General features: G+C 46.9%; 1 protein-coding gene across 1 annotated transcript; it reads right to left on the reverse strand.

The window, feature by feature from the left end:
- Positions 1–1,211: 1,211 nt before the first annotated feature.
- LOC140264566 (uncharacterized) lies at positions 1,212–4,196 on the reverse strand. The gene is made up of 8 exons (XM_072360420.1): positions 4,101–4,196; positions 3,697–3,819; positions 3,326–3,450; positions 2,976–3,138; positions 2,779–2,885; positions 2,446–2,556; positions 2,157–2,294; positions 1,212–1,929 (listed from the first exon to the last, which is right to left on the reverse strand). Exons 1-8 carry the CDS (start codon positions 4,194–4,196, stop codon positions 1,212–1,214), a joined length of 1,581 nt encoding a protein of 526 aa, XP_072216521.1.
- Between the last annotated feature and the right edge of the window lie 11,133 nt (positions 4,197–15,329).

A 15,329-nucleotide genomic window follows, 5' to 3' on the forward strand; every position in this document is an offset into this window, starting at 1 on the left:
TGCTGAGTTTGGGCCTGGGAATAATAAGGTTGAGTCCATGTGGATCAGGGAGAAAGCCAACAAAGCTGACAAACTTGTGGCGGTCTGTTATAGACCACCTAACCAGGATGAATAAATGGACGAGGCGCTCTATGAGGAGCTGGCAGAATTTGTTCCCATGGGGGACTTCGACTTCCCCGATCTATGCTGAAAATACAGAACGGTGCACAAGCAGCAGCCTGGGAGGTTTCTAGAGTGTGTGGAAGATGTGTGCCCCAGAACGGGGCTGCAGCTGCCAGCCTGGCCTCCTCCACGGTGTGCGTTGGAAATGTTGCGCCCCGCTGGGTTCGGGGCCAGAACCCAGCTCAGCATGAACTGGGCTGCGGGGAGGAAGGAATGGGTTGGGTGCTGGGGAAGGGAAGCCCGTGGATCCAGGCCCTAAAGCAACAGGACTAGGTGAAATGGGATGAAACTTCAGCATAGGAAGTTCCGCACGAATGTGCGCAAGAACTTATTTACGGTGAGGGTGACGGAGCACTGGAAGAGGCTGCCCAGGGGGGTGGTGGAGTCTCCTTCTCTGGAGATATTCAAGACCCGCCAGGACACCTACCTGTGCGACGTGGTGTAGGGAGCCTGCTTTGGCAGGGGGGTTGGACTCGATGATCTCTAGAGGTCCCTTCCAACCCCTACAATTCTGTGATTCTGTAAAGGTGCCCACCTCGGGAAAGGCAGAAAAGAACCAAACTGACAGTGGCATAAGGGAATTAAGTTTTATTGAGATGGATTTAGATGACATTGGATAGGATTAGGGTTAGGGTTTAGGGTTAGAGATTGGATTGGAGCTTGTAGACGGCTGCTCCTACGGCATCAGTAGGGCCGGCTGGTGATGTTAACTGATCTACAGGAACAGCTGAAACATTCCTAATGTCTATCACAGTGTGCTGTTTGCCATGGGTTTTGCTTATGGCACTCAGTGTCACAAATGGGTTGAGATGGTCAGAATCATGAATTTTAATCACTGTTTTTGGGTCATTCTTTCGAGTAGGAGTATCAGTTGGAAAAACTCGAGTATCAGTTGGAAAAACTCGAGTATTTGCTATCAGTTGGAAAAGGCCAATGAGGTGTCAAGTCCAATGGTCCCCGCGGGTGCTGGCCTGTGAGAGCTCTCAGTTCACTGGGATGGACTCTGAGGATCGGTGCCGGCATGTCGGTTGCACGCTGCTCCCACGGCATCAGCAGGGCCGGCCGGTGATGTGCTGGGCCCGACGTGGTACCCGGGAGCGGCTCCGCCCCTGGGCTGGCCCTCGCCGCCTGGACCGGCTGGTGCGGCGCCTTCGGGGCTGGCTGTCGGTCTCCGCAGCCCCGCGATGGAGAGGCGAGCGGCTTCGAGTGCGGGCCCGCCTCGGGTGTCTGGATGGGCTTCCGTCGGCTGTTGTGGAAGCCCTGGAGGACCCCGGTGCTGCCGATGTGCAGGAGCTGCGGGTGCAGCTCGGAGCACCTGGGGTTGCTGCCTGCCTGCTCCCGCGGTGTCTCTGGGGCCGGCTCGGAGATTCTGGGGCCCGGCGCCGCAACGGAGAGCGGCTTCTTGTCCGGGCCCGCTGTCCCTGCCTGCACCTGCGGTTGTATCCAAGTGCAGGGCAGTGCCTCGAGGACCGAGATGTCCCCTGGCTGGCAGAGTTTGCGCTGCTGCTCTGGGCAATCGAGGCAGCATTGTGGGTTCTCCCACGGCGTCCCCGGGACTCATTCAAGCTGTTTTCTTCCTGGCGTAGACGTGCAGTGGTTCTCCTGCGGTCTGTCCTGCTCCGGATGGACAGGCCGCTGCTCTCAGGCACGCAGGATTGATCAGCAGGCTCTGATGGTGCCTGGCTGGTGGTGCCAGAGCTGCTGCTCTCTGTTGTCAAAGAGCTTTCAGATGGCTGTTGGCCTTGCTGGCTGGTGGTGCCAGAGCTGCTGCTCTCTGGTGTCGCAGAGCATTCAGATGGCTGCTGGCTGGTGTTGCTGAGGCCAGCAAGACCTGAGCTGGTGCTGGAGGCTGTAAGGGGAGGCAGGAAGGTGAGCAGGATGGAATTCCAGCCATGGGGTGGAACTGGCTCCCGTTTGTCCCGGGCTGGAGGGATTTGAGCAAGGCCGCTCTGAGCAGCCGCTGTCAGGCCTCGCCTGGCCCAACCCAACAGCACGCGGCTGTTTGGCTCTTACCGGTGCCCTCTCCAGCACAGACGTTGCACTCCCAGATGGATGTGCTGTTACTCAGGTGGGAACAGAGGCGGTGTGTGCCTCGTGCAGCACAGGAGCTGCAGAGGAGCAGCTCCCAAGGCCTGTGGAAAGCAACGGGTTGTGGCCGTGAGCACAAAGTGCCCTGAGCCAGGGAGTGCCCGGCACAGCTCTGGTGCTCGGTCTGTGCTCCCCCAGCCTGTGGTGAGGCTGCGATGCCACGCAGAGCCCCAGAGGGCAGCTGAGCTCACTCACCCCTCTCCTGACTGCAGTCTGCCAAGGGGGTAATGGCAGTCGCTGGCCATGCAGCGTCGGTACCAAACTGCCAGTCCTGCATAGGCGACGTTTTCCCACCATATTGGAATTCTACCAGAGAAGGGAGGGAATGTGATGAGCACTCACTGGCCCAGGACTAAAACTAACCCATGAAATCCATCCATCCCCATCCACCTTATCCCTGGTTCCAGCTTCTCACTGGCACATAGGCCCATGTTAATGGCTGCCAAGCGCCAGGCCTGCCGGGGCAGTCCTTGGGCAGGCACAGCTCTTGTGCCCTCACATCTCAAGAGCTGGCTGAAAGACACCAACCTTTCTGGGATGCGGATCCCCAGAGTCAGCATGTCTCGCAGAAACGTGTATCCGTCTCTGCAGTTGGGGCAGTGGAAGCGGTAAAGCCCACAGCCCAGGGCCATTCTCTGCAGCAGAAACACAAGCAGTGTGGGTGTGAGCCAGGCCTGGTGCTGCTGAGCGCCTGCGGTGCCGCAGGTCGAGGGGAGGGCTCCTACCTGGATGCAGGCCCGGTGGAACCAGGCATGTTGGCAGGCTGGGCACACCATGGTGCCGTACGACCTGCTGTCACCTACGGTCTCCATGCAGATGATGCAGGTCGTGTCCGGCTCCGGTGCTGCCTGCACTGCCTGCTGCGGGCGGTGCTCCCAGCAGAAGGCCCTGGGGGAAGATGGAAGGGATGGGCGAGGTGAGAAGGGCTGCGAGGAGGGCAGAGGAACGGGAAGGAGCCCCAGGCCTTGGCTCTGGCTCTGTCAGGCTGCTGGGAGGTTTACAGCGCGTTCCTCGCTGCTTTGGCTGGTGCTGACAGCAGGGTTGGAGGCCACAGGCCACACCTGGCAGCTCTTACCTGTACAACCCAAAGTACTGGGTGACGCATTGGCCTTCATAGGCGCAGGGCAGATGGAAGCTGCGCTCACATCCCGGCTCTGCGCAGGTGATGCTGGCCCCCGAAATGTCACAGACGAAGCAGAGCTGGAAAGAGCAGAGCAGCCCCCATCAGCTGCAGGCTCAGGGCCTACGCAGCGGGCCCCGCACCTCTGGGCAGGGCGCAGGATGCGGGCAGGGCTGGGTGGCACTCTGCAGAGCTGCCTGGTGAACAGGGCTGGTCTGCAAGAGCAGGAATGTCTCCTGGAGCTGGGAGGAGGGGCTGGGATTGCTTTCTTGGGACCAGGCTAAGCTCTCCTGGCACCAAGCTCCCTGTTCCGGTCCAGTGCTCACCTTCTGCTCTGCCTCCCTCACTGTGCGCGTCAGGTCTTCAAAACGAAAACGTGCCTCGGTGTTATCTTGCACGTTTTCACAAAGACCGTTGGCAAATCGCTGTACAGGAGGAAAGAGCACGGTCTAGTTAGGGCAGAAAGGAGGGAATCACTGGTGGGAGGAAGGTGGCAGGAGCCACAAGGGAACTCACCGCACAAAACTTATGATAAGACAATCTGTGAATCCTCTGTTTGTGCCCAAGGATGCCCGAGTCCTCATCCTCTAGGCCACAGAGTACGCATGCTGGAGAGGAGAGAGTAACAGCAGTGAGCGCCTTGCGGGGCCAGGTGCCCCCTGGGCTGTCCCAGGGGCTGCTCTGTGCCGGCTGTGCCAGCTGAGGGGCAGGGCCATGCATGCAGGGATACTTGGCTCTCACCTGGCTCTTCTGAGCCGGCATCCTCCTCTGTCTCCGCACACGCCGTGCGCGTCGACCGCAACCACGTGCAGAGTGTCTGTCCCATCACTGCTGGGCTCCGTCCTCTGCGTGCTAACCTATGGGAGAAGAGGGACGAGGCTGAGTTGGCGGCTCAGGCCCCCGAGCGCTGGGGAACCGGCCTCCCTCCCTCGGCAGCCTCAGGCAGCCCCTTCCTCCCTGCTCACCTCACCAAGTCGCACTGAGCTCGGACTGAGCCCCGCAGCCTCAGCTCTGTTCTGCAGCCCACGCGTCACAATGGCCGTTCCATTCTGACGTCATTCTTGGGTGCCCTCAGCCCTGTGAGGTGTGATGGCGTCACAGAGGGTGGCACGGTAACAGCAGCACAGCTGCAGGCTCGGCTCGGTGTCGCCTGGTCGAGCTCCGCCCAGCGCCGGTGTGGGTGGTCATGCACCACGTCTTGATGCCCTTGGCCATGAGGGAATGGTGCTGCAGCTGTAGATGGAGGGGCTGCAGGGGGGAGGCGGCTCTTGCAGCCAGCGCACAGTGAGGGGCCAGGTGCCGGACGCAGCCCTGTTGGAACCCGGCGTATTGGTGCTGCCAAAGGCACTGGGCGGCACGTCCACCCTCCTGGCCCCACCTGAACACTATGGGGCCTGTGGCTCCAGCAGTGTCCCAGTTGAGCATTTACGTCTTGCCGTGATGTTCTCCAGGCTCTGCCTGTGGGCTGTTGGCCGCTGATAGTTGTACCACTCATTCCAATAAACGACTCACAGAATCACAGAATCTCTCTGGTTGGCAAAGACCTCTACGATCACCAAGTCCCACTGACCACCCCCCAGCTGCCCACGTCCCTCAGGGCCACATCCCCACGCTTCTGGAGCATCTCCATGGACGCTGACTCCCCCAGTTCCCCGGGTGGCTGTGCCGGTGCCCGACCGCTCTTTCAGCACAGGTGTTCTTCCTGACATCCAGCGGGGACCTCCCCTGCTGCAACGTGAGGCCGTTCCCTCATGTTGGGATAGCCCCAAGTAGGTCCCTGAAGAGATCAAAGTTGGCTCTCCTAAAGTCTTAGAAAGGGGATCACTGGCTATTCAGCACTCTTTCAAAGAAAACAGCCTAAATCCAAGTGATCTTCTCCTCATAGTGCCTGGTCCTTATATGAGTCCAGGTTGGTTTCAACCTGGGTCCACCCCCTTCTGGTCAAATGGGGAGCACAGGTGCCAACATTTCTGTGATCCCTGAGCCAGCCATGCCTCTTCACCAGGTGCTCAAATACCGATTCAAGATGTGACACCTTAGGGGAAAAAGAGTAGATATAGTGGGGGACAGTGTATCTCTGTACTCTTGCATATTTGTAATGAGGACTTTTAAACACAGGAAAAAAATAAAATAAAACAATCTGCTTTCCTTTATATTTTGCAATGGTAGCAGCTAATCCTTTCCTGCAAAATCTTGCCTAATGGTATTTTGTATCCTTTCACTACTGTTTTTCTCCAAAGTTTTTCATGAAACTCCATAGGAATAAGCAAGTTTTTTAATTCAACTCCAGTGTGTACTACTGTTTTTTCACTATAATCTGCTTTACTCTCATTTTAAAGAAATTTAAAGTAACAACATGCATGTCTAGCTCTGAAGTACCTTATTTTTTTCCAAATTCTTTTCCCTTTGGCAAGCTAATAGTGCATATCACATAAATCCCATAAAAAGCACATGTAGTATGTTTGGTGTTGCTCACTTTAAGCTTTGGTAAGAAGCTGTGTCCTTTTTCAACCCACTGAAGTCACTGTCAGTTCTCGAAACTGCAAAGGAAATATTTAGCATAGAAACAAACATGGTTTAGGGAATGCTGGTAGCAGGTGCATTGAGTCTTGAACAGTCAGCAAATTTGGGAAACATGGAGCAAGGAGCAACAAACACCAAGAGCCAGATCCAGGTGAATAGGGTAGGAAAGGGGTTCATGAGCCCCGGTAGAACTCCAGTCAGTTTAAAGAATCAGTTAAACTTCTGGATTTCCACCTGAACCATGTTTCTGTTAATATCACTGGCACCATTTTTCACCGCACTTGTCTAGCTACAAAATGTCATGTTGTTCTTGTAGACATAATTATCTAATTGTTATTTGAATCCTCCTAAACCCTTTCACTGTTCGTTTAGCAAGTTACCAGCGACGCTAATGACATCAAGAAAATTGCTCTGATAGGAGTTGCCTGTATACTATGATGTATCATAAATATAGATGAATGCAAAGTAAGATGCTAGGCATAAAATGCAAATGAGCCAGGAATGAGATTCAGTTGTTCACCAGAGATTCAGATCTTGATGGAGAAGCCTCTGTAGGGCTACCAAGCAAAAGAGAGGCTTATGTTTCTACTCCCCAGCTGCAGCTGAGTAGGGACAGCAACCTGTCATAGAGCACTAATTGAACAGGATGCTGCTAGAAGGAAATATGTGTCAGTGCCAGTCCCCCAGAGGAAAGCCATAAGGCAGATTCATGGAGGAGCAACACACAAAGAACAGCTTGGGCCAAATATGCAGCCTTGAATGCAAGAGAGTCAGGAGGGCAAGCAGTCACAGGAGAGCTCTCCTGTAGCTGACAGAAGTAAAAAAGGTTAAAAAGCCCCAAAGATTTAAATGGCCTCAGTAAGAGAAGCAGAAGAAAGATCGCTGAAGGGGATAAACAGCTGTCATGGGAAGCAGTAACTCAGTTCAATACGACTTTATTTCACTTTTCATCCTTAATACAAACTCTTGTACACACCATTTCACTGGCTGAAGTACTCCATGTCAGCAAACTCCAGCAAGAAGTAAAGAAAACATAGGTGCTGCTTCCCAATGAGCCCATTTCTTTAGCAGGAGAGTGTGGAGAGAGTTGATGACCACAAACATTTCTCACCATGAAGACCCCAGTTTGTGGCAGCTCCAGTGGGCACACCTGATACCAGCCACCACAAGCAGTAGTGCAAAGCAAACCTGAGGGCTTGTCTGCCAACCTCAGGAAGGGATTGGCATGGCTGCCTACCCAGGGCATGGCTGCCTTCAAGCCTCAGGCTCCAGATGCTCTGGCTGGTCAGAGCACTAATGGGCCTCCTTTTAGTACTCATGATGGGCAACAGAACACCTTGTAAGAGACACATTAGGGGCTGCTGGCTTTCCAGAACAGCACCCTATTTTGGAGAAGCCATGTGTTCATGTCATGCTTTTGCAACAGAAGCATGCACACATGATTCTGTTATTTTTTGAATTTCTGTTGGCATCTCATCCATTTTCCAGATTAGAACCAATGCTCAAAACACCAAGGTCTCTCTAAACACCTAAAACAGCCTATAACACCTAAAATGTATCTAAATTTCAAAGTCTTCCCTGTTTGAATAGCAAATCTTACCGCTGAAGAATAATCAGCAGTTTTGTGATGATAGTGGTAGTATGCAGTAGGTCAAAAGTTCTTTTGTCAATCAAGTCTGAAATCCCTCATTTCAAGCCAAAAACAACATTTCACAAAGGAAGACATGAAATCTTTATACCTTTTCATGCCTTTGTCTCTGGGCAGACTGGATGCTCAGCTGTGTTTAATAACTATAAGGCATGGCTCAGAGTTGTATGCAAGTGTTGAGAAGTGCAGTATCCTAGAAGAAAGCGAGGACACTTAAGAGGTCAGCTAACTGTTACAAAGTGGGAAAAATCTGTAATCACTTTCATTATTTCTTATATTCTTTGTTAGTGTTTGCATCACATATTCTATGCATGGTTTGTGAATAAGTATTCAAGCAATTAGTGCATAGAATTTTCTCTTGATCATTATTTTAAAAAACACTTCTATTTCCATTTGTCTGGTGTATTAGGCACATTGCTGATGGTCAGACCTGTCATTCAGTTATAAAAAATGTACACGATGGGGTTTTTTTACCACCAGTCTAGAATCTCCTTATTAGCCGTGGAGATTACATTCTTGGGAAGCTTTTCTCTCCCATTCACTGAAATATCACCTGTAAGCATCTTCTATATCCTCCAAAGCATGCTGAGCTTTCCAGGGAGACATCTGAAGGGCTAGGCACCAGCCCAAAGGCAGCCTGATGAAACTGCCTCTCAACACAGTCCCAAATGTACACAAATGTGTGCTCAATTTTTCCACTGGTCCCTGCCAGATCCTGGCTTATACCACAGTGAAAGTAGGAGCACAGAATAAATTAAGTAGATGTGAAGAAAAAAAGAGCCTGAAATGATAATAACAGAGAAAGAATAGTTTGGAGAAGTGGTAAGAGCTACAGGAAATAAAGGAACAGAACCTGGAAAAGAGGCAGATGAGGTGTGGAAAGCGGGAGCTGATACTTAAAGGAAAAAGGAGGTAGTACGGGTAGCATCATGCTTTGAAAACTTTTTCAAACAAAGCAAACAAACGAACAACAACAACAAAAAATACAGGACAAAAAATACAAAACAAACAAAGAAAAAAAGAATCAACCCAATCCCAAAAATCTGAGTCTTAAGTGTTTGCATTATTGTTTAGTACCATGGTTTCTGCTAAGTTTAATATTCCTCAAAACAGATTTCCTGCGTCATTCAGGCAATTGTTTCTTATTACTCAACATTCTACCATTAAAAACACTGTCCTACCTAGAGGGGTCCTAAAAGCAGTCCTGCAACAACTTTTAGTAAGTGAAGGAGTTTGCATATTTTTCATATTGTTTTCTGCTCCCTGAAATCTGTTGTATCAGAGCTTGGATAAGTTCTTCTAATTGCCTTTATTGCAAGAGTGTTGGGGAGAGGCTGAGGGAGACCATTTGTGTTTCAGTTATATGGAAAACTATTTCACTGCTGAATTCTTTTCCTTCTTGAGGACTGCCTTGCTTAAATCCCTATCTGTGTGCTACAGAAGGAAAAGAAAAATCAACCAGGAGTCTATTTGAAGGAGCACAGACACAAAAGAAAACTTGGGAAACATGGAAATGTATTTTTCAAAGTCCATGCCTTTTCTGAGCTAGCAGCTATTTGAATATGACTGTTCTGCAAGCATCCACTGATGTGATTTAAAAATAAAGACTCTAGGAAAATACCAGTGGTTTTCATTATTTCTCCATTGGGAATTTCTGGCTTCATTAGTAGATTCAGACTTTGTAGTTAGCAGCCAAATGCTGAATACTGAACAAAGCATTTCCTCCTAAATTAAATGAAGCTTTTGAATTATGTAGTTATAATGCTCACTCCTCTGCAGAGTAAAAAGGGTTAATAAGCATGAAATATTACCTCTCTGTGCAAGAGGAGGGATTTAATTTCAGAAAGCAAGATCTTACAGCATATCCTGAGTCAGACATGCTTTTACTGATTCAGCCATAGCATTCACATGGAAAGCTTTACATCATGGCCTTGGCAGACTCCCAGGCTTTCCCAGTGCAGGCTGCTATTTTTCCTTTAGCTTACCAAAAATAGCAGTGCATAGATTTAGTGTATTTGGTTTGCTGGTGTTTACAGGCGTGTGAGTGTTGTCAGTATTGCTCTGGGAAGGCAGAGACTATTGCAGGTCGGCAAGGAGGGAGGAAAGCACCAATTTTCTTGGCAGGTAGAACCACATGCCCTGTAGATCAGGAGACCTCTAAGCATCCAATATGAGCCTTGATACACTGTCATCATCTTCTGCAGTTTTATTCTCACGGTCAGCCCTTCTGTCTATCCGGGGTAGTTGCAAATGGGCTTCTTCCCCGTAAGTCTAACTGAACAGTGATGACTGGGGAAAAAAGAAAAGCAGTGACTTCCTAGAAGCACTGTTCTAGAGCAAAACATGTCCAAGTCCTTCTTTTAAAGTGAGCAAAGTAAAATTCAGTTGTTCCAGGAGGGAATGAGTACTGTGAATACATCCTTACACAGAATTGCTGACCTCTTTCTAGGTCTTTTCCCAGCAGCCAGGGGGATAGAGCTGCTGCTGTTATGACAGCTGTCACACAATACAGCTCCTGGGCAGACAGGGATGCAGTCTGGTTCGTGTTCTGTTATGTGAAATGACTGACAAATCCCGGTGCAGAAGATCCTTGGGTATCTATCACAGAAAACTGTGAAAGATAGCCATTCAGATGCCTAAACCAGGACAGACTTAATTTTCATCTGCCCATATGGACATCCACAGAACATTCCTCGCCCACAAGGCACAGTAAAAAACAACACCAGCAAGTCATCCACTGCAGGACCTCCTTAAGCAACTTATCTGAAAGGCAGTGCTTCTGTCAGCATCTAGGCTTGTGATGCAGATGGCAATTTTAAAAGAAACATGCAGTTGTTACTTGACTGTAGAAGGAAGCTGGCAACAGAAGTGAGCTCTCAGAAAGGTCTTCCTCGAATAAGTTACCTAAAACAAATAATGATAAAAATTACAGCAATAACTTAGCACACATTTCTGCTTGAATTTGCTATCAACCAGACCTGTTACTTTCCTGCCATGAATTAATGAGGCTGACATACTCTCTGTCCAAGCCTAAGGTTTGGCAGTTGTCACCTCTAGTAGGAATCTGAAAGGAGTTGATGCTAAGTTAGCTTTCAGATGGATTTTTTTCAGGTAAATTATCCATAATCATCTCAAATTCTGGAAGGCTGATGATAATTATCACTGAAGAGAACAGGTACAGAATATCACAAGCTGTCCTAAGTCTTTTCTCTCCTTGTACTCCTTGCCTCACCTGACATCACCAACCAATACATCTGGTACAAAGCCAGGCAGACCAAGATACAATGTCCCTGTGATGTGCCACCACAACATACTTGCATATCCTTTCTTATCTTTCACCAGGAAAGCACAATATCAAGCATTAGTCTAAAACAGGCTTCACACTTGGAGGCTGAGTTGTGTTGTGACAAAATTAGTGAAAAGGCCTCAGGCAGTGCTCACCTGCAGCATGAAAAAGTGCTGAGCAGGTCAGGGTCTAGGAAGTGATTTGCTATTGGAGGTATTGAAAGACTGGAGGGAGGATGAGTACTGCATTTAGGGATTGGAGTTTTCTTTAATATTTGATGCCCACCAACAGTGAGGAGAAAGCTCACTTCTTGCTTCATTTCATCACAGAGTCTTTTGTGTTAATTTACAAAAGACCTCACATTCCAAGACAGAAAGACTCATATTGCTTTGTGATACTGCTTGTATGCATACCCATCTAGCTGCATACTCCTCTCCTAACAGGATGTTCTCATTCCATCATCTGATACTTTCCTTTGTCATTTTACTTTCCTTTTATAGGTGTGTCTGTAAGAGCTGGAGAGGACAGGATGTTTGGGAAACTTGACAAAAGACATTTCACCTAATTCGATATACAGGATTGAAGGCAATGTACATGCACTCATCTACATCTGTATGCACATATGTGTACATGCATATTTTCTTTTCAGAATCCTTTTTGAATATGCCCTTAAATACTTAAATGCTGACAATGCAAAACCATCAGCACTATGCAACTCCAGCAAATTAGAAAGTGTAGGCTGGGCAGCCCGCATCAACCTTAATAACCAAAAATAACTGCTTGGGTCTGAACCAAGTATTTTCTCATCAGTATGCAGCACCAGGGTGTAGGAGGAGGAAAATGAGGAGTGGGAGGATATAAAACAAACAGTGAAAAGGAAAAATGTCAACTGTGCTCTGGCCTTCCTCTCTGCTTCTCACAGCCCGCCCTAAGCAATGTAGTTGTGATATGTGATGGGTTGTGTACAGAGCCATAGTAGCACGCACACAGCCAAACACATCTGGTGAGCAGTTGTCTGAGCTTGTGCTGTGAGTCAGCCAGCAGCATCCACGTTTCTCAGCTAGTGCTCTGCCATTGTTGCAGAGCGGTTTATGACTTAACTTTTTCCTTTGTAATAGGTTCAGCCCCCTAGACAGAAATACTGTTGTCACTCTTTCATCTTTGCCTCCTCACTTGCTGCAGCCTTCATCCACACATCTATCCATACAGCTAAATTCAGGATGGCTGCATCAGAGAGGGAGCAAATGTCTCAGGATTTGATATGAGCACTTTATCTGAAATCCTAACCACCTTCCCCTCCAAAGGTCATTCCCTTCAAAGCAAATCATATTTACTGAGGTGTGTGATGCCAGCTTGCAGGCCTGGCTTTGGCATCTGAAAGCTGTGTTTTCAGTCTTTCCATCTACAACAAAAGTACGTTAATGCTATCACTTAACAAGCTATAGTCTCAAATAGCATAGGAAAGTGTAAGAAAAAAGTTATTTTTTTCAGGTTTGCCTCACTCAACCAGGAGCAGTACAACTGTGCTTTCCTTATTCTCTGTTGCTCATGTTATCAGAAAAGCTGCTAGGGACAATTTACTCCTCTCAGTGTTTGACTTGGTACAGTAGGAATAAAGGGGGAAGAAAATCCATTGCACTGACTACCACTAGTTTTTGTTACCATTTTGGTTATTTTTAGTATCCAATCCTGTGAAGAAACTGTGGTTTGAGCAAGGCTGGATCTTGGTAGGAGTAGCAGGAGGAAGTCTGAGATAAAGAGAAGAAAATAGCTCAACAAGCAGACACGTATCTGTGAGGTGTTCCAGAAGTACTACAGGAAGAAGTGTTAGAGAAGAGACTCTCCCTAAACATTAGGGTTACTTCAGACAAAGAATGGATGCACCCATGGAAATATAGATGTGCGTACTGGAAGATGTGATAGACTGGCAAAGTCAGATTTCTTCAGAAGCAAAATTAACTGTGATTACTTGATGCAAGACATCACTCAAACCAATCAAATTGTTATTTTAGGAAATTATAAATTTGTATCCAGAGTCAGTTTGTCACTCATTAAAACCTTATAAGAATGATTAGGAAATGATCTTAATAAGTAAATGTTCACCTTTTTTCATTTAATAGCTTAAAATAAAAGATGATCTCACATGGCTCTTACATGACCCCTGACCACCTTTTGGTTAATTATTTTTATTCTCATGCTTAGTGCTAGGATTGGGATCAATCCTTATCAAACTTAGCATAGCTATGTTTTAAGCCATTGTGTCTATGTGGATGAGGACTATTGCCCTGGAATTATATATCCCTAACTCATTTCTGCCAATTCTGATCTTGCTCCCCAGAGTAAAGGAATACTGCAGGCACTACTAAGTAACTAAAGCAAAAATGAAGAGGAAACCTTATAAAACAAGTGAAAGGGGTATAATTTAGTGCACCCTTGCGATTAACGTCTATTATAAGATGAATTATTTTAGCAGTTACATCTAGTAGATGGTTACTTAGGCCACTTCTACCAGCCTTTCTGGCTCACTTGAAAAGCTATTCTTGCGAAGGAAATCCCCTGCAGGAGAGGCTTCACAGATCAGTTCAGTAGTTTTCATGTGTGCTGCATATCAGTAGACTCAAGCTGGGAACCTTATTTTATTTTAAGGAGCTTCTGTAAAATTCCTGTTGTTAAGATATGCAGAAGTAGACACAGTCGTTATTAGAGTACCACTTAAACTAGTCTTTGAAAAGGGGACTTAAATGTGTATCATTTCTTTTGATTACACAAGGGTATATTTTGCCCACATGCATATGACAGATTTCTAAGTGAAAAAAATAAAATAAATCCTTTTTCCAAGAATTACTCTCTGAAATGATGGACTGGGTCTATCCATGAAAGAAATACATACCATCTTCTACCCTTAAAAAATAACAGGAAAACAATATTGGAGAAACCATAAATCAAATTAACCAGAATATATATTTAAGAAGAAACATTTTTTAAAACATCAAATGGAAGTTACTGTAACATGAATGCAGCAGAGAATTCACTTTACCTTTAAATTTTACTTTTTCTCATATGGAGCTACAGGCAATTGAAAAGCTGTTGAAATCTGTACTTCTTAAGCCTCCTTTTCAATAGAATAACTACAGGAAACCCAAGAGATTCAAGTGCCCAACAGGTTAAGAGCAGTTTTATTTAATACATTGTCCTGCTTTGCCGAAAGAGAATGGTGATCTCTTTAAGAGACCTTTTTTGATTTGCTTTCAGCTCATCCCTGCTTCACAGTACAATTCTCATTCTCTATTTCTTTCTCTCCATATCTAGAAAAAAAAAAAAAAAGAAAGAAAAAAAAACCTGCCAGTGTGACACATTTTCAGAAAGTGACAACATGGTTTAGAAACTGTCAGTACCTAATGAAGCATTTCAGCTCTATTTTATAAGCTGTGATTATCATGATCATTTTCCTGATACATATATGGCTTTGACATCTGCAGCCCTTTAGCCTTTTAAATAATCTGGTCAGCAAAGTTGCTAGTATGTAGGTCAGGTTAACCATTTCTTTCTAGGTTTTCTGGTGCTTTCTCAGTCTCATGCTTAGGATCCATTTTGTTTCTTCCCTGTAGGGAACAAAGCAGAGAAGACTTGGAAGATGTTCAACAAACTCTATTATAAAGTCTGAAACTTCTTATTGCTTACTATATTTGTTCAAGGCAATGCATATTATAAGTAATGCTGATAGAAAGGCTCTGACTCAAGAATTAAGGCACAGACCAGAACTCTTACCCCTGCCACCATTAGGTTACCAAAATGTTTACGCAATTTTAAGTTGTCTTGTATAGATACTGAGAAGACAGAACTAATAATGTAGCTGCAGGAGAGAGGAGAGGAGTAGGCTGTAAATCTACAGAAGAAAATGCAACCCCAGGGATTACAAACTGGACTAGCATAAGAAAAGAGTCCACTTAAGATTTCTGAGGCTGGAAGCCTTTCTGAAAGTTTTTTTCATCTTTCATAACCATTTATTTTGCTACCATGCCTGTAAGGTGCATAGGGAATGCCCACGTCCTATGTCTTTCTGTCTGCTTCTGCGTGACCATTGCTCCCCTTCATTAGCTCAGCGGAAAGAGTTCAGTGGTCTCGGCAATGCTGGATGCAGCAAAACAGCTTCCAATCTGACACAGAGATGGGGAAGTTACAGGAACTGTGCATGCAAAACCAGGGAATCATAGCAAGCAAGTCACAAGCACCTAATTGAGTGCAAAGGCACAAAGCAGTAGATATATGGGCAATCACAGTTTGGGTTGGAGGACACCTTGGGCTAAGTATCAGACAGATTACAGAGAGGCTTGTCCACCAAGATTGTACTCTGGTACTCGATGACTCCCTTTTGCTTTTGATGAAAGACTACTGACTGGGGTCCAAGTCTGACCATTCTCAAGTGAGTGCAACACTGAGTGAAGTGCTTGAACATGAAGTTCACCTTTAAGTAAACAAGTGGTCCTAGTGAAGTTCAGGTA

The sequence above is a fragment of the Excalfactoria chinensis genome, chromosome Z (assembly GCF_039878825.1).
Source record: "Excalfactoria chinensis isolate bCotChi1 chromosome Z, bCotChi1.hap2, whole genome shotgun sequence".
NCBI classification, from domain to species: domain Eukaryota; kingdom Metazoa; phylum Chordata; class Aves; order Galliformes; family Phasianidae; genus Excalfactoria; species Excalfactoria chinensis.

What these genes read in the sequence shown, in the direction of transcription:
- LOC140264566 (XM_072360420.1), bottom strand. Translation starts at nt 4,196, where the DNA reads ATGGGACAGACACTCTGCACGTGGTTGCGGTCGACGCGCACGGCGTGT. An exon ending in TGAGGGAGGCAGAGCAGAAG is followed by an intron (nt 3,451 to 3,696) that starts GTGAGCACTGGA and finishes TGCTCTTTCCAG; the next exon opens with CTCTGCTTCGTCTGTGACAT. An exon ending in AGACTGCAGTCAGGAGAGGG is followed by an intron (nt 2,295 to 2,445) that starts GTGAGTGAGCTC and finishes TGCTTTCCACAG; the next exon opens with GCCTTGGGAGCTGCTCCTCT.